General features: G+C 40.7%; 1 protein-coding gene across 1 annotated transcript in view; it reads left to right on the forward strand.

The window, feature by feature from the left end:
* Positions 1-23664, forward strand: part of LOC139213940 (receptor-type tyrosine-protein phosphatase N2-like) — a 199721-nt gene that overhangs the window by 53891 nt on the left and 122166 nt on the right. Inside the window, exons 9-11 of the mRNA XM_070844651.1 lie at positions 859-1229; positions 10850-10936; positions 22323-22402. Of these exons, the coding sequence (XP_070700752.1) occupies positions 859-1229; positions 10850-10936; positions 22323-22402 (538 nt within the window). The remainder of the gene's footprint in view (positions 1-858; positions 1230-10849; positions 10937-22322; positions 22403-23664) is intronic.

Here is a 23664-nt window from a genome sequence, read left to right on the forward strand (position 1 = left end):
TGTCAGTGACAGATTATTAAACTGGTGTAAAATTCTAAGTCATACCTAGAAGTATTAAAAGGAAAAAGAAATTATGCTAATGATGGCAAACTTTTGGTACATTCAGTGAACGTTTCACCTCCTTAAAGGAATATTACACCACTGCATTAATGGTTTTATCACAAATTTGGAAACGTACAACAAGAATATAAAAATGTAAACGTCAATATCAATATCGGAAGCCTCTGTGCCGCTCTGAATCCTCTGATCAGCTGACAAAATGTAACGCAGTGAGCCCTTCAAAGTATATTTCAGGAGGTTGTTTGACTGCAGTCAGTCTTTTAATGCTTCTTGATTACATTTATACATTGTTTTTTTGCGATCAAATAGGTGTGCAATGCATGAAGTGAGGAATAAATGGGGTCTACTTTGATCACCTGTCCAGTCTATTTAGCATTACCCAGGAACTGCTCACCTACAGGAGTTTCCACCTGTTCTGTCTGATTAGACCTCTGCTCAGGTTGGCGGTGGGCAGATCTAAAGTATGTCGGGAAACACATGATCACACCAATCCCTATGTAGGATGATAAAGGTGTAGTATAGTGTAGTTGCCCCATCCTAGCGGGTACAAAAAGATGTCTGTCAAGGGTCTGTAGACACCCACACAGTCCTCCACAGGTCTGATAAGGCACAATAAGTGAAAACGGCTGTTTTTTTTATTCTTAATGTCAGACCTAGAACAAGATGGCTGTCTTTAATTAAAAATTGACGATTTTTGAAAGTTAGAAAGTATAACAGTCGGTATGAATTTTCCAAACTGCTGTCCTGGTCGGCTGACACACATCATCCCACTCAGATTCCATCTATTCGTTTTTTTAGGCTGAGAGCGGAAACCTCTTCACCAAACTCCTCGCCTATCTGGACAAAACCTCCTTCAGCGCCTCTCCCTCAGCGAGAAATCATAACGTCTCCATGGAGACACTCAGAGGTCAACAGGTGGGGCTGGAAAACGTCCAGAGTCGGACCAGCGAGGCAGGTGTGACGGTGCAGAAGAAGGACGCCACCCAGTCCGTGGAGGAGGTGTCGGAGGTGCAGGGCTGGATCAAGGAGGTGGCCCCCCCGCCCGCTTCGCTTGTGTACGAGGAGCCTCACAAGAAGACGATGCACGTTCCCGAACTTCAGCTGGATGTCAAAGCCAGCAGGAAGAAGGCAGACGACGACGTCTTTGGATACGTCATCACCGACACAGAGTGAGTGGTTAAAATATTGATTAGAGCCTGGCTGATGATCTGTGTCTGATCCCAATGTTGATGTCTGAGTTACAAAATCTGACACATTGACCAATATTTTAACAAATGCACACTTTTCTGATCTCTCGTAGACAAACTATGTAAAGTCAGCACTGTTTCTTACTGCAAATCTACAGTTGCGTCTTCTTCGGACCTGCAGTCTCTGATCAGCCCTTACACGCACATATACTCAGAGCATTTAGTGAGCAAAACATGAGAAACACCTCTCAGAATAATGCAGTTCAATTCAACAGCACCACAGACTACGGCCTCCAAAGTGATGCAGAAGTTAAAAACACCTTTCTACACCTGCTTCAACAAAGACTGAACAATACAACTGTCATGAACATTATTGCAGTGTTGTCTTAGCCTGCACCAGTTTTAATTAAGACTGCCTAGTAAACTGATAACTGAGTGTATATACAGTACATTATGTCTATCAGCTTTACTCTAAGGTCTAATATTGATGAATACAAAGTAACTATGTTCAAAGATTAGATGAATCAATCTTTTATTTTTTTTTCTATACTAATTTCCAGTTATCGGATCATTTTTAATGATTACTGACAAAATGGTCACAGTTTAGATGGTGACATGATTGCTTACTTTGAAACATCAAGTTGAATATTTGTAGATTTTATTCATAATAATAATGCATATCTGACGTATTGTAAATGACGTTTTGTAAAACTAAACTAAAAACCCTCACATTTGCTTCTGCTGTCTTGTCTGCCTTTAGGCTAGACATTCTGCATTTGCATCTCCTTTTGTCTTTGTTTTGAACAATCCACAGAAACAAGCTGTGTTTTGTTCTCGCAGTCAGAGAGGCAGGAAATATGATTTAAAAACACTAATTCCCGGTTTCTGTGGTGTTGTAATCAAGGGGAAAAAATAGTTTCTCATACATCTCAAGAGATTAACCTGCCTTCGTATTGAGCTCGGTGAGAGGACACTGCAGCACTTCTTTTTTCTTTCGTGCTTATTCACACCAAGGGCAGAGTCATATTCCAGTTTATTTCTCTGCTCCTTCTCTGTGAGATTGAGGATCTTTAGAAATAGTTACTGTGGACTTGTGCGTACATCTTTTAGCTGCAGCAGGTGTAATTCTGGCTCAAGGCCTTTGTGGCACGTCCCTTTGTCTCCCCCCCCTTCCTCTACCTTGTTACTTGTCATTCAAGGCAATGCAGCAAGAAAAGCCACAAACATTACATTATGGAGAAAGAGCATTTTTGTGAGGTTGTTGCCAAGGTCGCACTCGGACCTTCGATGTGATGAATGACGGAAAGCTATCTATTCCTTTCTCCTCTTTTTGCCTTGATCCTCCTTTACATTACCGCTCTATCCTACTAATCATTATAGAATAAATTAGCAACCTCCATTAGCAACTAACAATTTCCTGTGGCTGTATTCAGCCAGTTAGGATGAATCAATCCTTTTGTCTCTCCACTATGAAGCTGCTGTATATTGCAGTGCTCAACTCCAACAGGTGTTGTTACAGGAAACCAGCGGCCTGAAAGGCATAAATATGAAGCTTTTACCAGGAAGAAATGTTTTGTCTGGCTCAAAAGATGACAGAAACTCAAATAAAGTAGAAAATTCATGTAACTATAAAATCAGCCTGGGCTTTTTAATGTATAGTTGTATTTGTTCATAGGAAAGTTATTCTTCTATTTTTGTTACGAATACACCTGCTGTATGCCTATACACTTCTGGGTGACTGGATGGTTATTCCACCACTCTCCTAAAAGGACAATACGGCATAATTAATACACATTGATAATGGATTAATAAGGCATTTCTCCTGAAGGTATAATGAGCGATTGTGGGACCAATGAGAATTTGGCTCTACATATCATTTTTACAATGTTCATCTGCGCTCCCCAAAATAGCACTATAACAGCGAGTGCATATTGGCTCCATGAGAATGTGTGTAATCACTTGTGGATGTTATTTTGTTATTATTCAAAGTGTTTGTGAAAGAAGAAACTGGCCTGCAGCAGACGCATAAAAAAGAAAAGTGATGTGGACACTGACAACAGAACACCTGAAGTGGCATTTTGACCACATGACATTAACTTAATACTATGGGCACAGCCCAAAAGTCTTTAATCAAAGAGTGCAAATAGCAAACGGCAACAAAATGACGTACATGCAGTACAGGCAGTTGTGAAGAAATGCTGTAAAGTAAGAATGCTCTCAGAAATATAACATTCAGTTTGTTTTTATCGATTTAAAGCCATCAGTCATCATCACTTGAAACATTGGAAAAGCAGTGAGGGCTACAAGCTCCTCTCTAACAGAATATCCATGAATATAGTTTAAAAAGGTGTTTGCATGGAAAGTTTGATCCAACTGTGGAGCAAACAAAAGGCAGCTTTTTCCGATGTTTAAATGTGGATAAACTTCAGTCAACAGAGGGCAGCAAGTGTGGCACCAATGTGACATGCATGGAGATACAACCGCCGTGACTTTATGAAAACACTCGGTGGCTGCGTCGCTCTGATCGTAGGTGAACGGCTGAAGATGTCCTCAGTCACTGACTCGCAGATGTCAGTCTTCAGTGCGCTCAGCAGATTCCTCTCTAACCCTTTATTGTGACTCTTTAAAGTGTCTCTGGAGTGTTTCTGTGAGATCGCTGAACATCACAAGAACACCAAAGTTGTCCTTGACACTTTGCAAATCTCTCCTCCAGAGAGCGAAGTGCAGCATCAACCACAACATGGAAAAAAAAAAAAAAAGCCACTTTAAGACTTAGCAGTGCGCCCGAAAGTAAGAGGCTCCTCATCAACTTCATGAAAGAGGCAGTTCTCAGTGATCTTTTCATCAATATTTTGGGGTTGTTTGAGCAATGGCCTTAACTGTGTGAAAGACACTTTGGTAGTTTGTTTTACAGCCACGTATGAGTGCAGTGAAGCTGATGGAGAGCTTGTTTACCTGCTTGAGCTGGTAAAAATGTCAAACTGCGCTACAAACACAATTTACACGGCTGCAGGCTTTCAGCAAGAGCCTGAGTCAGACGAGCTGTAACCAGCTTCCAGGAGCATCTCTGATAAGCTTAAGCTGCCTGGTTACCAGATCGCCCCTCTCTCTGCTTCCTGCTCTCCTCAGTGTCATGCTTAGACTGCAAAATGGACAGTTTTGAAGAACCGTGTTGACCTTACTGTCAGATCACTCCATAAACGTCTACCCATCAAATAATCTAACACCACCACTTGATGCCTTTGCATCTCCTGACAACAACTAGAGGAATGAACCAGAATGCATTTTACTTTAGATTTTAAAAAGTGTGTCCTCAGATGTATCTGTTACCACTGTAATCATAAGTACTAGTGAAAATCTCTAAATGAACGAATAAAATTTTCTAAGGAGCTTGCACAAAGATGGCATGTTAATTGTAATTACATTTCGTAAACTCTACTAAACAAATGTGACAGATTTGTTAGCTATCACCTAATCAGTTAAAAGTATCAACTGTTGACTGGTGGTAGGAAACACTGAGCTCTACAATACGTCAGCTGTGGTATAATAACACTGTCTCTGTGCCTTGATCAGGTGCAGTCACTTCCTGGATTCTGGTTGCCTGGCAACCTCAAAGGGAATGACAAAGATCCAGGTAGTTACTGTGGGTGGCAAAAAAAAAACAATTCGGCACGTAAACCTGTCAAAACCACAACATGGGCAGCTATTACTGCATAACTCCCGGCTCTATCTGGTGATTTCAAATAAGTTGAATCTTTCTGCTGGTGCTCTCCTCAGTCAGCATTATTGTTTATTGAATTTAGATACGACGGGCATTTCTTCACTCGCTTCTCCTGCACCTCCTTTCTTCACCCCCACAGATTCGTCAGTGTAGCTTAATGTGGAGGCATCAGTGGAGAAGCCCTTAGGGCAGAAGATGTCTTTGTTGTGGGAAGGAATTGTCCTCCTTTTGTTCTGAAACCTCCGGCTTTTCTATTGCTACATCCAACAATCCTCTCCTCGGGTGCTTCTGGCCCAAAGAGCAGGACTCAAATTTTTGTCAGACAGTCTGCACAACCTGACAGATGATGTGATTGAGCTTAAACGGGAGACTCGCTACGAAAAACGACAGCGTTGGTTGTTCAAGTGCTTAAAATGATGACTCTGTTCATATTTTGTTGACAAGACGTGTCCTTGGGCAAATAACGACTGTCCTCAGCAGAAAATATAAGCGTTAATGGATTTTGTAGTAACGGTGGATGTAGCGTGACCCTTATTATATTGTGAAAGAGGTGATGCTGGAAGCTTGGTGACACAGAGACCACTTAAAAGTACAGTAGCTGTCAATAGAATAGATTCTCCTATTTCCTAAAAGTTCATCACTGTCACTGATTGATCAACAGCGACACCTTACTAACTGCAATGTGCAATGGGATGAGATTTGAGTGAAGTCCAGTGTGACCAAAATAACACGACTTTCATACAGGAGGTCAAACAACAGTCAACAGGTCTACAGTCTCACCAGCAGCTCTGTGAGGCTGTGCTAACATAAGATGCTAACATGCTGATATTTAGCAGAATTTCTAGGATTTATATGTGTACCATCGTTTAGAGCGTTAGCGTGCTAACATACATAAACCAGAGTAGTGGACAGAGTTTGACCTGATGATGGCACTAAGGGGTTATTAAGTTATTTCAGTTCGTCCAGAGGGACGAATGAATGTCTATCCATCCAATTGTTATTGAAACATTTCATCAAAAGACCCAAAATGTTAACTTTGTGGTGGCGTTAAGGGAAACATAATGGGATCATCAAAGTCAGAAGGATAAATTATCTGGGAATCATGACTGTCTGTGTAATATTTTGTGCCCAGCCAGTGAGATGTTTAAGTGGACAACTCAGTATGCTGCAGGGGGCTATGAACTATGACCTGATATGAACTTTCTCTTGGTGGCTGAATTGTTATAGTGAAAACTCACACTCCTGGAAAACATTAACTTCGGATCCAGTGTTTCTTCAGCTGCAACTCTTGTTTGACGTTAAGTGGGCGTTAGTATTCACAATCTTAATAGCAATAGTGTTTTTGCTTTGTATCAGGAAAGACACCGAGCAGTGCAGCCTAGTAGATGTCCTCAAACTGAAAATATGTAAGAGCAAAGTGCTGGGAAACGGAGAACGAAGGTAAAATCCAGCTGTTACAGGCTGCTGTATCGGGGAAGGATCACAACCCAGCGTACTATATGCTGCAGAGCCAATGCAAAGGCTGCCGTTCGGTCCCCGGTGCAGCTATCGGCGCTCAGGATCTGCTGGCAGGCAGAGTGATCGCTGGTGTCAGATCTGAAGCAGCTGCTCTGCACTGTGGAAGACTGACTCATACTGTGGGCTGTTGAGCTGTCTGCTCTCAAAGCTGAGGAGGGAGAAAAATCACCGGCTGTTAGTAACTTCTCACGCACAGACAATCCAGTTTTCTTAGCAGTGATTCACCCAGAGCCATCCATATTCTCTTACTATTTAAAACAAAGTTCAAGCTCCTTTAAGATTTCGACTATATGAAATATGGCATCAGTTTTTATGTTATTTTACGGCTGGCATGTTTTAGACACTTGAAAGAGACGGCATAGTTGGCTTTGCCTGACTTATAGTCTTCTTTATAGTCTAACAACAACAATTTAATGTTGCGATCCCTCTCAGTCCAGCAGTTTGTTTGGCTGTGCTGCAAACAGATATTTAATTTGAATTTAATATTCTTTATTTATATAGCGCCAATTCATAACAAATGTTATCTCAAGACACTTTCCATAAAGAGCGGGCGCAGGCCGAACTCTTTAATTAAGAGACCCAACGATTCAGGAATTCAAAATGAAGGATTTAAGAATCCCCACATGAGCAGCATCAGGCATTAAAGGAGACCTAATATAAAAACACACTTCAATACTATTTTTTGAACTAGCAGAAGGTATTTGTCAGGTATTTAAAGACTTATATTGTGAATATATTTAGGATGTAATACGATTCATTGCAGAGTTCTGAAAACCTACATTTCAGTCAGAAAAATACAACTGTGTTGTTTTTTGGGGTTTTTTTGGCACTTGGTGTCACCAATAGGAATAGGACAAAGATGACGACTACACCTCTAAATGGTCAGTTAATCCAAAATGTTCCACTTTTAAACACCAAACCGAAACAAAGAAGTAAGCAACTTCTGATACCCATAACTAAATATATTGAAACTGTAAGTGATTTTTCACAATTTGCATAAAATCTCTTCCCTCTTTCGTCGCCGTCGTCAGAAGATGATGCCTGGTGCTGAGGGAGATAACGTGCATCCTGCAGGTGTTTGGTGGCGTCTCTTTTCTGCATTTGAATTCGACAGAGAGCGCTGAGGGGAGGTCAGACGAGTCCACAGCAGATAGGAAGCAATTAGCTTGGAGTTCAGATATTGAGCTTTAAACGTGGTCTCCCAGCAAAATACACACACACACACACACACACACACACACTCCCCATCCTACTGGCCTTTTGCATGCATGGAGGCAGTTTTAATTGACTACCTAATTTGTTATTCCTCCATTTCCCAGCCATTTTTCTTCACAGTTTGGTGAAATGTTAGGGAGTTTCTCCCTCTGGATTTAGCTGGTATGTGAGCATCAAGAGTAAAATGTATTGAAGCATCCAAAGCATAAATCCCGATATTAAAGGAGAGATTTTAGAACCACCTCACATCATAGCTCTGTGACTATTAATGCTTCAAGATCAGCTGGAGAATAGAGCAAGGAGGACCGAAGGAAGTAAGAATAGAAGAGAGGATGTAAGGAGAGAAAGGAACTATATAATGGATGGGGGACAGAAAGAAGCAAAGAAGGGAGGACAAGGAGGGAAGAAAACTAGGAAAGTAAAAAATGATGCAAGAAAGCCAAAGAAGGAGAAATGGAAGAAAATAGGAAAAAAGACGTGGAAACAAATGAAACAAGGCAATTTTGGAGCAGATGTTTGTTGGACAGCAGCTCATGTTGAATAAAAAGTCAGAATCTAATCCCCTATGTTACCTATAGCTCAAGCCATCAGATAAATGCTGAAGTAATAAGTAGAAAATTTGCTTGTGAAGTCTCCCAAAGACCTCAGAACCGCTTTCCAGTACCAACCCTACCTCCTAGAATGTACATTTATGTGACTAAATGAACACATGTACTCCCTGGATTATGGTCAGTGGAGAGGTTTTTATTCCCCAGATGTTGTGACGAGCTGGAAAGTGTGGATGGTTTTCAAACGACTTATTTGCAACACTACATGCATTTCAAAAGCAATGCGATGCCTCGCAGGTTATGCTCTTATCACTGTAATAGAAAATATAGACTTACAAGCAAAATGTTGACACTGCATGATTATGACTTTACCTCATAACAGTTTATTAAAAAGTTACTTATGTTGATTTATAAAAAACAACTAATCTTTGAGACGTTATGTTTCTTTGGAAATGTATTTGCCATTGAATAGCTCTGGTCTATGCATCTGTAGCAGACAGGGTTGCATGTACAGTATTTGAGCGAAGGTACAGTGGAAACCACTTATAGATATTTATTGTCACATCTGTCAGGGCCAAATTGATCATTACAATTGAATGGCTATCTGAATTCTTTTTTCATTTTCTTTATTTACCTAGTTGACATTTGTATTTTTATCACATGAATATAAAGTAATGAAACTGACAGCGTCGCTATTTGCACATGACTTCATTGCATGACCTGTAGCAGGTTGTTCGAGTGCGTCTGTCGACCACCAGGCGTGTGTTTTTTAGGCTCTACCACAGCGCACAGAGAGAATTCAACAAATTGCCTGAACGCTGAGCCGACAAAATCCCAATTTAACCCCTGCAGGTGCACATTTGTTTTCTGTCTCCATCACTAGCAGCCGTTACTGTTTCTTGTTGTTTGAGTCAAACTACACAATGTAGATTTTCTGCTGTATCCCGTTGGTTCACTGCCTATAATCTTTCTATGTTTTTCATTAAGAGAAAATGACTTTCTGTCATAATTTCAATTTGCACACAGCAGCAGCCTCAGGTAGCGAACCAGAGAGAGAGGGTTACTGCCGGGCAAAGTATCATAGGAGTGTATCAAGTTAAAAAAAAAAAAAAGGCAGGATTACTGTACAATGTTTTTCTGTGTGTTATCATATATGAAAAGACCCAAAAGGAATCAGCATAAGCAGATTACTATAAACTTGAATTTGATCCATAAAAGCAGGTGATTGCTGTAACTGATCACTAAAAGCAGTTGTAGTAAGTTAGTAGTAGTGACTGTGTTTCATACAGATATACTAGAACTGCACTGCATCAGGGTGAAGTACACTGTTGCCCATAAAGTTGGAATAAAATGTTTTTTACCTCTTCTCATGAAATGATTGTGACAATGTGATTTATTCTTGATCAATAAAGTGTATATCTTCTCAACTTTATTGATCAAACTCTTCCAAACATATCACAGTGAAACTTAAACCACAATTAACCTTTGCAAACTGTGGATTCAGGCTTTAACAAAATTGGGTAGTGTGTAGTTTTCTCTTTTTTTTTTTTTTTTTTTTTTTTTTTACTTCAAGGAAGCCCACACAAACACAATAAAAGATCATCCCCATTGTGGAATATTGCCAAAAGTCATTTCATCTATTAAATGACTGGACAGAGTTCATCTTTTATGTCCGCACACACTTTAAAGCTTAAAATGAGGGAACAGTGAGTGATAATAACAAGCTTTCTGTCTACAAATTTCCTCACCTCTTCAGTATTAACTACTACTGTGACCTCGTCTTCTAGCATTTTTTTTCTGGACTTCCCTGTTCTTGTCTGTTCAGTTTGAATGTTTGTTACCCCAAGATGTAGAAGAACTCCCAGGTTGTTGTTCAATTTGTTATTCACCTGCCAGGAGTGGATTAAAGAGAGAAACAGTTGGAATATGTTTTGAGCACGAAGTACAGGTTTTGATTTCTGAATTATGATGTGACATCTTATTGAGCTTTTGCTTTATCACACATTCCCCAAGAACAAGTCTGGTTTTTAGTAGCATGAATGGGAGAAAGCTGTTTTTGCCAAATCATTTCAGTGGCTTCATTACATTAATGAGCGGAGAAAAAATGCATTTTTGATATGCAAATAAAAACTGAAATTCTTGTCAGCGAGCTGCCTGTTTTTCGTGTCTGTTTCCTTTTGTGTTTAAGGATTACCAGACTTTTTTTTTTTTTTGTTTTTTTGAAAGTGACTGTTTGTCGGCTTAATAATTACATGTCAAATGACTGGCAGAAAAAAGACCAACTCCAGGATCTGTCCTTTTGTTAGATGGAGCTTGCTTGTTATCAGAAATCCTTCATCCACTCCATCTACCAGAAATGAGTTTAGTTTTACTTGCATTATACCATGTAAAATAAAAAGTTGACCAATTTCCCAAGAAGTTGGTGGTTTAATACAAAATAATTTGCCAGCCATCACTGTTATGTTTTATTCTTTGAGATGAAACTGTATTTTTCTTTTCTAATCTCTCATTGTCTCTTCCCTTCTTTTCCTAAATTCCTCACCCCATCCCATCTTTCCTTTCTGTCCTCCTCCTGCCTGCCTCCTCCTCATCGTCATCAGCGGGCTCCAGACAGACGAAGGCCTTCACCTGATGGAGATCCTGGCTCGCAGGGCTAAAATCCAGATGACCGACTTCGCCGAACTCTCGTATGTATTGCTGCTTTTTTATCTGTCACTCACACTCCAGCAGAAAAACACAGGGCGCTCGCTCACGCCCCTCCTGCTGTGTTAATGCTGTTTGTTCTCAGAGTGAGCAGTCTGGTCTAGAAAAACCAGCATCTAACCTAAAGCTGGCATCTTCTAGCGAGGTTTAAACCTTTCATTTGTCCAACTGTGTGGTTTAGTATCATAAAAAACACTGTGGGATTGCTGCGTTTGCTGCCTCTTGATTGGTTCACACCTGTTCTCGTTAAAAATGCCAATAAATGATGTCTGTTCAAACCGCGTCAGCACACGGGAAATGACACATTTCACACCATTCATTTATTTTCACAAGCCCAGCAGTGTAGTACTTCTGGTTTGAGCTTTTTCCAAGTTTTGTAGTGGCTGATTCATATAAAAGCAAATTTCACACATGTATCCACAAACAATCTATGCTGCAGACACCTTCTTCTTTATAGATGGTAACAAGGTACAGAAACGTTCAGGCATCAGCTTTGAAACATACACGCAGTCCGGCATCCCTGTTTAACTGAAATTATGGAAGATGATTGATGATGAGGGTAAACTTGTGATTGATTGCACTTATGTTACTTGCCCAGCAAAAAACGGCAGACAGAGAAAGGTAGCGAGTAACTCGTGAAGAAAGTCGAAAATCCAGCAGCAATAGAGCGAGACGTTTTTCTCAGGAGGTGGTAGAGACCAAACACGGAGCCAAAAGAGAGTGAAGATTGGACTTCAGATTCAACAGTTGGACACAAACTTGACCCCAAATGAATTCTAATATTGTTCTGTTTATTGCATGTGCAACTACTTGCTAACACATAAGCTATTACAACTTTATAAGGACAATATTTGGACAGTGAGTGTCTACTATTCTGCCCCCAAACAGCTTTAAATATTTCTTTAAATTAGATTATGATTAATTGTAGTTTAGTCATTGATTTATTAAATATAATATATAAATATATACACACTCAAGTTGTCTCACTTTCCTTAAGAAAACTTTCTTTATTTTCAAGTAAATGTTTACATCTATCCTCCAGATATGAACTTCAACTTTGATGTACAGGTCTGCACAGCACATTTCACAAATATTTCACCTTTAGCAGTTTTTTTTCATAAAAGTGGTTTGTCTATGCAGCAGAAAGAGACAAATATTTTTTAATTTAGTTCAATGGTAGAAAACCTACAACAACCAGAAGGCACTGTACTGCTATCGTCCCTGGTTGGCGGTGCTTGACATTTGGCCGTGGAGGCGTCCTCCTCCTCCGTACATCATAATTAAAACTGTAATCTGGCTCATATAAGCAGTCCTGAATGTCCAGTTCTAAAAAACATACAATTTGTAGTTTGAACAACACTTGGGGTGCAAAGAAAGTTATACATTGTTCAGCACTTTACATCACACTTTTCTCTGCAACAGCCTGCAGAGACTTTTACGTCTATCTTTGCTGAGGCATAATTGAGTCTTACTCTGTCCTCAAACATCAGATCTGCATGACTAACCATACCATAAAACCAAGTTTTAACCTGAAAATAAAAAGTTAAAGTCATACCGGTCACTTTCCCCCCCTGTAAGGTAGGTCAGTCCTCACAATGTGAGTGGGCTGCCAGGTTTGGGTCAACGCAACCGATAGTTAACCAACACATTCACATTCACATACAAAGTCAAAGCTCCAGCAGGGTGTTCAGGAAGCTAAAGATAAACGCACATTAATGGCTATAATGTCCCTCTAAAACATTCTTCGCCCTGTTGTGTAACAGTGCCTCTGGACATGTCGCCCTGCCAGCTGCCACGCAGCCAAGTAGAATTAAATTAACAATTACATCGGGAATATCTGAAAAAACTTCAAATTCATCACCATAACACTTCAAAATCACAAAGGACCATTCTCAGACTAGAAAAACTGTAGGAGCAAAGGTCTGCAGATGACTCATCATGTTTATAGTGAGCTTTACGTTCCAGACCTCAACCATCTTCTACCTGTAGGCACAAGTGGGCGGCAATTTTCTCAAAGGGCAAGAATCACATACTGAAACTCTTCAGATACTCCCCACGGAAGATGAGCAGCTTCGGCTCCTCCGCTGTTACCCCCCTCCAGCATGTCAGATCGGAGAAGGCAAACTGGTGGGATCAAAACAGAGATTTTCCAGTGGCACAAGGCGCTAAAATCAGAAAAAAGGAAAGAGAAAACAGTGCCCTTACAGAGTGGAAATCCAAGGACGTTGCCTTATTTTCATTCTATCAACATTTTTTCCTGCTCTGGGGGGAAAGAAAGCAATGAGAGCCGCTCGTCCGCATTATTGACATGTTGGAGTCGAGCTGCCACTGACTGCAATCATTTATTAATGAGACTGAACTCTGGCTGAACCCCCTCTCTCTCTTATTCCCCTCTGTCTTTCCCTGTCTCTCACTCACTGTCTGTCATTATCTGTTTCTCTCTGTCTCCTCTTCTCCTCTTTCAATTTGCTTTTTTCTCAGTTTGTCTCAATTCCTCTCTTTATCTTTGTCTTTCTCTCTCCTTTTCAGAGTTGCTATATTTCCCCCCACGGGTGACTTTGCAGTGGGTTTTGAACATTTTCAATGCAGTGAGCTGCACCAACAAAACAACTGCTACTGCAGTGGTGTGCAATTGAACAGACTGTAGGGGATTATAGTCAGTATACAAGACAGTATATACTCTGTATGAATGTGTTTCTGTACAGGCTTCTATAGTCACAGTGTGCTGCAAGGAATCAAAAGTGTTTCATCCAAACTTGCAGATTAAGTTGTCGGGGGGGAAAAAAAGGTGTATTTAGAGTTTCATTCCAGTTTGGGTTTTATTTCAGTTTTATCACCTCCGTCAGTTATGATGACGCTCTGTCATCAAGTTAATTGCTGAGATCTGGTAACAAGTGTGACGGCGGCTGTTATGAATGTGCCAACAAAAGGATTCCTCATCCGTTAAAAGTTACAGTCAACATCAAAGTTCATATTTGATCTTGGAATTAGTAGGTTGACAAAACAATCAAAACTTAAGATCCACCTTCTAGGTTTTTTTTTCTTTTCTTTTCTAGAGCATTCAACCATATGACACATTTCATCAGCAGAATTGATGTTTGATATTTTTTGACTTTTCACCAAGTATTTTCTTTTTCACCATTCCAAAGAAACAACCTGGTCTGTAACTGTAACATCTCATGACGGTTCGTACACTAAGCAGACTTGCTTTATTTTAAGAGGTCACGAGCCCAAAGGATAACCAGTCAGTCAGGTGATCGGCCAGGTTCTAAACAAGCTCATCCGCGTCATCTAAAGCACTTTATTGGAGGTAAAGCTGAAAGTGAGCGTACCCAAAGTGTCGGTGTGCAGGAAAACCTCGTGCATACACACCAACATTAAGTTAATTGAATCAGGTCTGCAGATGTTGACAAACTTTATGTTCACTACAGACATTGTGGGTAATAATTTAAACATTTACCTTCATTTTATCTTCCTAATGAATTTGACTAACATGAATTTGTAATAATCTCTTTTGTTTTTGCCCTGACTAACCTTTAGGGATGTTTCTGTGTTTTAAGTTCTCACCATAATTTGCTTTATTACTGAGTTATAAAAAACATAAAAGTTTAGTAGAATCAAGCTTTGGCCTCTAATGTACGTAAAGTATACTCACCGTGACATTCCTCCATGGCCGACACTGTGACCGTTGTTACTCAGTCATTTAAGATAAAAGGTGCATGTGCTTTGATGAATATCGCCGTGTGTCTTCCAAAGATCATTATAGATGCTTCGGCGAGCTAAAAACACACAGTGGACAGGTATCGGAGAAAAGTATGTCGTGTCTGGCCTGGTAATGTTTGTGTGTGAGAGAGAACTTTAAACTTCCTCACCTGATAAATTAAATCATTTGAAAAGATATTTCTTCCTTCGCCTCACTTATTTTAAGAATTTAAAAGCAAAAACCAATGCAAAATTGTCATAGTAGGCAAATGACCAAAACTATATTATATATCCCTTTTAGTTTTCTTTATTCTTCTATCATGGGTCTCCTCTGATAAACTGACATTTGGATTCACTGTTACTGTATATGCTAATTCCAACCCCTGTGGTTTGAGTACGCACTTTGTTTACAGTGGAAAAATGGCACAATGAAGTGTACTTTTAAACTTAAAGTGCTCAATGGACACAACAGTTTTACAATAACACTCAACAGAATGGCTGGAAGAAAAAAAACAAAAAAAACAGTGGATAGTGATGACACAACTCACAAAACAAAAAAAGTAAAACGCATAAGTCACCTAAAATGACCTTTCTTTGCTACATGTTGAAGACTGAATCTGCAAAGTTGGACAAACTAGCAAGAACAACTAGATTTTGAAAGTATCAAACCAAAAATATCTAATCCCTTCACTTCAGGCTGCTCCCCCACAGCATGAACACAATGTCTGACCAACGTTACTGCTGCTAGGCGAATCCATGATGGTGATGAGTGGACCGTCCACCACCGCTGGGTCCCTCGTTCGTTCTTTATACAACCCCTGACTGACAGCCTCCTGTTGGATACCACCATCATATAAACATAAGCGAACGTGATGTTAGCTGTAGCTCAGAGGGCTCAGAGGCTGAGCTTTGTGCTGTTAGCTCACTGAACGACTTTCTCCAACAGCTCTTTGTTTCCTGCTGCTAACTCACCACAGTCTGTCGCTGAGCCTTGATTTAAATTTTGGCTGCGCTTTCTCTGCCGTTCTTATCCGACAAGCGCGCTAGCTTTTGCCATTTGGAAGACTTCGGTCATGTGCAATGAGTGCACTTGCAGCATGCGCACAGGCAGACGGGCAGGTCAGCCGTCCAATCATTTCATGCGGTTCGAATGAAACGATTGGACAAAACTGATACAGGCCTGTGATAACCACAGATTGCTTTCCTGTTTTTTTTTCTGTTTCATTTATTGATTGATGTTGGGCTGTAGTTCCAACCAATGTGAGACAGAAATGCTTCTAAAGTAAGTTGCAGACCCTGCCTTTAAGTTTTCAGATTTTGAAAAGATTTACTTCGGCCAGGACACACCTTTTATCATGGTCTGTTTACATGGTAAATTGTAAAGTGCATTATTTAACTAAGACACAGCGTATGCCGTGCTCTGTAGTATCACACGGGGTGGAATTTGGATCATCAAATTATGATTACTGTGATCTGTGCAGAATCATTTTGGATTATGGAGCTGTTATCTTGTTAGAGCAGCATATTTTTCTGGTATTATCAAGTATTGATCTGTCAATGACAGTCACTCTGTGTCGGCTGGTGTTGTGCTTGTCCTCAAAGAGGTGACATGGCTGTGCAGCAGCTGGTATTGCTTTTTCACACTGTTAAACTGACATAAATGCCGGCGACGCAGTGACTTCATACTATGCCTGCGTGGGCTTATGTTTCCGTGCTGTATATTCACCCTACAGAGCCAATAAAGCAACTTCCAAACTGAACTGAACTAAAACTGAAGTAAGATGGAGAAAAAGAATTGTGTATATTAATGTATTTGTGAGTGTGTGTGTGTGTGTGGACAGGTGGGTATTGGGTGGCTTGGGGTCGTGTGATTCTCACACACACACACACACACACACACACACACACACACACACATATCCATACATACCTACACACCCTCTCTCTCTCTCCACCCCCACCACCCGGCCCTGTTGTTCTCGCGGCACCTCGCCGTGCTGCTCGGCTGCTGTATTGAGTCCCTGGGTGGCCCGTACTGTTCTCCTGTGCTAATGCACCTTTTGTCTTTGTTCTTCTATTCTGGGAATGAAAGGAAGGGAGCTATACACTGGGGAGAGTGATGGATAGGAGGCAGAGAAAGCGAGAGAGAGATAGATAGAGAGAGAGAGAGAAAGCTGGGGGTCTCTTTTGTTGCGAGCGCAGTGAAAGCCCAGCAGGGGGAGCCGCCTTGACAATTTGTCAGAGACGCCACGCTTATTTTCCAGAGCCGCCCCGGCTCCTCACCGCTAAGGCAACGGCAGTCACCTCCGCCAGAATAAGTAAGCCTAGAGACAAAGGCTGTCCACTGACACTGACCCTGCTGATTTACCCAGCCTGCCTGTGGCTTTTACCGCCCTGCTCCAACAACTAGTGGCTTCCATAGCTTTTTTTTTTTTCTCCTTTAGTCTCTTAAAATCCAGTTTTCCCACTAGATTTCCCACTGTATAGATTTAATGTTAGAAAAATCTTATTTTGTCAGTTCGTAAATTTGTTTGAGTGCTTCCCTGAAGCTGTGTTTTTTTACACAAACCCAAGATGCCATGCTTTTTATGGCTGTACCATTCCATCGAATGGAAATATTACAAATGTCTGTTTCAGATGTTTCATTTTACATTTGTGTTTCCAGAAAATGAAGCTTTTTGACTCTTTTGGTTCATTTTACTGTATCTTTTACCTGCAACAATGTTTGTTAACATTAATCTCTCACATCAGTTAGAATGACAAGCTCACATTTTAAGAACGATAAGCCTGCAGACATGGGTTTTTTTTTTCCCACCTCACACACCTCTAACAAAACTCTGGAATGAGCAGAATAACATCTATTTACAGTGCTGTAATAGAGAATTCACTGTATTATCATCCTCATTGATTACCTGATGTGCTTTTAATCAATTTGAAGGATAGAGTTAGGACTCTTACAGCACTGCTCAGAAATAATATCCTCAGCAAGAGTTTTATGTGCAGCTGCAGGGACTCCTATATGACAAGTCGGTCATACATCACTGGATAACTCAACCTGTTCCCATCAGGTCGGCACTCTATTCAGCATCCCCCTCATTAAAAAGAAAATACATTTGTACGAGAAGTAATTCAAGACTTTAAGCAAGAGAGTGAAAAACCAAGTGAAGTACCACAAAATAGGTCCCAGTATATTTTAGTGGCAGTAAATACTTAACAAGTCGTTATCTCAAAAACTGGACAATAAAACCTGAACCATCTCCTATCTAGATGGGGAAGAATGTGTATTTTTATAATGAACTGGTCGTTAAGGAGGCGTACCGACTGGAAGCAAACTGAAAGCACTGTATAAAGTCATAGCAGTATATGTGTCCCTCCCTCTTTCCCTCCCATGCATTTATCCAGCATCTCAGCCCCTGTACAAAGTCCCCTTCATCCATTTGCCAGGCAGCAACCCCGCAGGCACCTCAACCTCACACCTCACACAGTAGCACCAAATTAGCATATTACAACAACAAAAATGTCTCTGAACAAAGTAGTTAGCGACCTGTGCAACCTCAGCCACTGAAAAGACAACAAAACTTCCCTTTTCTAACAATTTCCTCTCGGGGCCCGAAGCCAGAGAGCAGCAGCAGTTCAGCGAGCCTGCAGCAAAACTTCCACACTGGCAACATATGAATCATAAAAGTGAGCCTACACACTGCGCCAGGACACAAAACAAACCTGGAGAGTGACTCACACCCTTACGTTGCATTTGGAACAATCCGATACTGATTAGATAATATGGACAGTGAGCGCTTTCAGCAAAATGGCCTTGGAAATGTTTTTAGCTGCGGCGGTGGCCTGGTAGTGGTTGAGGGCGAAGAAGAGGGCGGGAGGGAAGCGTTGATGTGGGTGGCTTCGCAGAGCCTTTGACTGAAGCTGGCCGCCAAATAATGATGGCTGTTGCGTAACCGTCACTGAGTGTAGACTGGATGGGTGTTTGTTTTTTTTTTTGAAACAGGAGGGTTAAGGTGATGTAATGTCTGTCTGATCTGAAGGGTCATATCAAAGAGCCGCCACTAGGAGGAGAGAGTGGGCCTGAACTGACTGGATGTGAGGATGATGAGGATGATGGACTGGATGTAGACTGATGAGGCCAGAGGTGTGAACACTGCAAGAAATCTATACGTTTATCAAGTTTATTAAGTTCCAATTTTCAGTCTTAAGTGTTTTATTTTCTTAAAACTACTAACTGCCATTACCATTTTGATTATTTTGAATTTTTGTACAAAGCACACTATAAACTGGAGCAACACACATGTACACACACACACACACATATATATAAAAATACTGCTCATACAATCAGCGGATGCTGAATAAAAGCATAAATTAGCCCCCATTATGTGTCTTAAAAGCCTAATTTAATGAAAACTCTCCAAGAAGACCATTTTAATCAGTTTTAGCACATTTATCGAAATTGCTTTTTGTAACATTAAACACAAGATTTGTAGGAGAAAGTGATTTTTTTTTTTGCAGTGAGCACATTTTCTCAAATACAAAATAAAGATTCGAGGCTCTACATACTTATTATAGAGGTTTTGATTCTCTGGGATTTTCATTTTTGCTCTCCTTTCCCTCAAGTATTTTCATTCCAGTTGATTTACTGTACCTCATGGCTGGAGTTACTGTCTTGATTCAGCTTTTACAGTTAGCACAGGATAAGCTCATAAAATGACTGTTGAAATCCCATGAATCTCTTCAGAGTGGTAACTGTTCAGGAACTGAGAGGCAGCCTTGTTTCAGCTCAACGACACGATGGCTTCAGTCATTATCTAGAGGATTCGAGATTATTCTCACTTTGTAAAAGAGCACGTAATCCCTCATCAGGTTGTCTCTTGATGTATACCAGATGTAAATGGAGGTAAAAGGAGAAATATGAAGTTTTTTTTTTTATTATCAGTGCTTTTACTGAAGCGCTAATGGAGTGTTACTGTTCTATGGTTTCCCCTTTCCTTACTTCTTCCACTACTTCCGTTAATCAACAAATTATCAATACTCGCAGTATTTGAGCGTATTCATTTCACTTTGCAAATGGGTTTAAAGTGTTTAGTGAGACAACTCTTCAAAACAAAGTTAAAAAAATACATCTTTTAGGTTCATCCTTCAACACCGATAGAAAAGGAGCATCCAGCGTGTCGAGCTGTTGTCACTCTTGCAGCCAAAGACCAAAGTTATGTTTAATCTCTTAAAACATGACAGGATTTGTTTCTTCTGTCAATCATACTGTCAGAATAGCTGTCACTTATTTTTTTTTTTTGTTTTTTAGAGGGTAGGATGTCTTGTTTCACTTTAACACTCAAACGTCATCATCATCTGCAGTCCTTTCCCAATGCAGTCAGTCGTTCTGATGCTGCTGTAAGATAAAAACCACTGAATGACATCAGATGTTTTTGCAGCTTAATGAAAACACATTTTAACCGCATGAATGGCTTTTGAGGCAGTTTAGCAGCCAACATAGTCGAATCTCAAATCACTTTTTTTTTTTTCCGTAAAATGAACAAAGGGAAACTTTTTGATATGTACTTGAGGGCTCGAGTTTCTTGCTGGATCTCAGTTATGAATGATTTTATAATGCATCAGCATTATGATGCCGATATCTTGTAACTGTATACAGTCTAGCATTTTTCCAAATAATAATACATACATGAGCAATAGAAGATGTAGAAATCACCTTGTGTGAGCTTCTTTGGCCCAGTGAGTGACGAGGTTATTTACGAGGTCTGAAGTCGATGTGGTGTCTTTGTGCGGGAGCTGCCCTGGGTGGCAGAAGCCGACAGATGGATATGTGATCAACTCAACATGAGTGATTTTCCCTCTTCATCACACACGGAGACTTCGCCTGCACCGGCTGATGAATCACTTCATAGATGTGACAAATATATCGGCCTCGTTCCTCGGAGGAGAAATAATGGTCAGAAAAATGAGCCGAGGTGTTGTGTGGAGTTCCTCACACAGACCGGCCAAGACACACTCTTTGTGTCAGTCTTTATTTTCTTTTGCTGCTCAGTTTACGTTTAAAATTGACTCCAAAAAAGAGACAGGAGGTAAAGTTGTTTTATTTTTTCGTTTTCTTCTCCGTGTTTCCTCGTGGGGATCATTAATTTGACCCAGTCTAATTAGTTTGTTATTGCATCTTAAATGCTAGAATAGTAAAACATTACTCCTGCATTAAGTGAATGTGAGCTCGGTGCTGCTCGTGTTTTTTTTTTTGATACACTGACCTCAGGGCCCAAGAAACCCAATTAAAAATCCACAATAACAGTTGCATGGCTGGGAATGTCAAGCAAGAGCTGTTCATCCAAAGGTTTACTTGACGGTTGTTGAAATAGGATAGAACGTGCATCTTCTACGCCTCCATACAAGCCTGGCAGGATGGAGTGACGGCTGCAGAAACGCTCATCAGAAAAAAAAAAAAAGAAAATTGTACGAATTTTGTTAAATCTTTTCTCCTGTGCATCTTCGAACTGTTTTTTCACTTGTATATGTATCTTATTTTAGATTAAATTTCACGATGCACATAACCTGCCTCTTTTACTTTATTTTAATGTGTGAAATGGGGCAATTAGTCAGTTTTTTTTCTTGGTTTTACTAAATCTGAAGAGACAGACCCCACAGCCTGCCAAAACCCACTCACAACCTACAATGAAAAGTGCAATAATTTACATCCATCAAGCTGAAATGAAAGCCACTTCACTGAATCCCTGACCACATTTTTAGCATTTTCTTTTTTTTTTTTTTTTTTTTTTTACTACCAACAGCTTTAGGATATGACCTGCTCCATTAATGATGGCACCATATTTTATAATAATGTTGTTATAGTAGCGGTCACTTCCTATAGCAGCACACAATGCTTCCAGGAGGGGAACCTGGTAATATATCTTCCTGCTGGGCCTTTAGTCTGAATTATAGCAGGAAAAACAAAAGGTTAATCACATTGGGAGACTCCGCTCTGCCTCTGACCACCCAGCTTCCCTTCGTCACTCTCTCAGCGTTTCAATACAAGCAGCTTTATTGGCATGAATGTTGGATGAGCAGGACAAAAAAAAAAAAAGCACCTAGAAAAACCATACACATGTCTCTCTGTCCCCTTTCTGGCCCATGTTGTCTCTCCCCTTGCCTCTCTCACTGCCCAAGTTTCTGTCACCCTCAATTTACATCTATCAGGACAATATGCGTTGCAATCACCAAACATTGAATCAAAATGTAAATGTGTCATAAACTAGGCTGCTAGAAATGCATTTGCTCATCTCAAAGCCACGTATCGGCGTCCTCCTCATGTCGATGGCCAAAATCCTCTCATCCCCGACCCCCGTCTCTTCATTTCCCAGCATGCTTAAATGCCACCGCGCGCATTACATTGAGATTCAAGAGGTTATATTGCAGTGGTGATGGGGATTGCAACAGCCTAAAGGATCACCATAGGTTAAAGCTTTTTTTTTTTTTGCCCCCCACCCCCCCCAAGCGCCACATATGGCTGAGCTTTAATGAGCACCACTCCTTTTCTCCCTCCGTCTGAAAAACAACACCTAGCCACCATTAAAAATAGATTCTGAGGATGTCTTTTGTAAAGCTTCTCACTGTGTGTGTTTGTGTGTGTGTGTGTGTGTGTGTGTGTGTGTTTTACAGGGTGGTGGGCCCCGCTGTGACCTTCAAAGTGAGCCCGAACACTCAGAACGTCAGCACTGCAGATGTGGCCAACGTGGCTGGTAGGTTCTCCTTGGCTGAGTAATGTTGTCTTTATACTGACAGAGAAAAAGACAGGCCATTATCATTGGCTTGCTGCTGCACCTGAGGCCCAGATGAACATTTTTCAAAACGCACGACTCCTCAGTAAAATGTGTCTCCCCCTCTGTATTCCGCCATATCCACACTGGCACTTAACGGCAAGTTTTTCTATTCCTCCGTGTTCACTTTGCTTTCGTTTTGGTAAGTATTTGGTACGAGTCCATTCTGACATAAAGCCAGCAGGAGTTTCTGTTGTGTCACAAAGCTCCGAGCAGCCATGTCTGGCTTCGTCGTGAGAATCCATCAGAGAGTTGGAGATGTGCCAAAACAAAAGAGAGGCATCGCACATTCGTTCTGTTGGGGAAAAGAGTGGGTTCAATAATGTCTTTCACAAACTTCAGAGGTTTCACACACCAATATGGCCTCGTATCGTCAATCAGTAGGAGCCGTACCTAAAAGAGCAAGAAGCCGAACAAATGTTTGGGAGAGCTAGGTAGCTAACCAGGTAGTGGTCTAATTAACATGAGCACCTGAGTTTAAGACCACATAAAATGTGGACTTGATGGTGAAAAAACAATCTTCAAAGGAGACCCAATGCCGAACAAGGAAGTTTAACCACAAAGTACCAGAAAAGCTGCTCTTACATCCAACTGCCTTTCACTTATTGGCTGATTTGACATCATTTGTTCACACTTCAGACTGATTTCTTACAGTTTAGAGGTAAAGACACCATAAAGGCCCTTTATTTTAACATGGCCTGACTTGCCTCTGCTAACACTACCTTCTGCTACTGTATATGTTAGCTAATGCCTCAGGTAGCCAAAATGTCTGAGCCCAGCAGTGGCCTAAATCCTGGTCTCCAGACTGAAGCTGACGAATGGCGCTTGAGATCTGGCCTGCACTGTGTTCCCAACTCAGATTGATCCAGGTCCACACCCCCATCATCACACAAATCTTAGATTGATTGAAAGTAACTTGGAGTAATAATACATAAATCACTGCCCCTGAATTTTAAAGGTTTTATTGATCGGGAGATGTTGATCAAGTGAGAGGGACTGCTACAGAATTTTCAAAATCATACAGTTACGATCATCAATGACAATATTTCTCAGTATTTCCAAGTTTTTAGCTTTGGTCTAACCAGCTAATCTGAGCTGACCTAAGATCTCCTCTCAGAAAATTGCCTAATCCAAATAATGAGTGCAACTACAATCATGGTAACATGAACGAAAGCTAAATTTCC

Source organism: Pempheris klunzingeri, chromosome 15 (genome assembly GCF_042242105.1).
Source record: "Pempheris klunzingeri isolate RE-2024b chromosome 15, fPemKlu1.hap1, whole genome shotgun sequence".
Classification (NCBI taxonomy): domain Eukaryota; kingdom Metazoa; phylum Chordata; class Actinopteri; order Acropomatiformes; family Pempheridae; genus Pempheris; species Pempheris klunzingeri.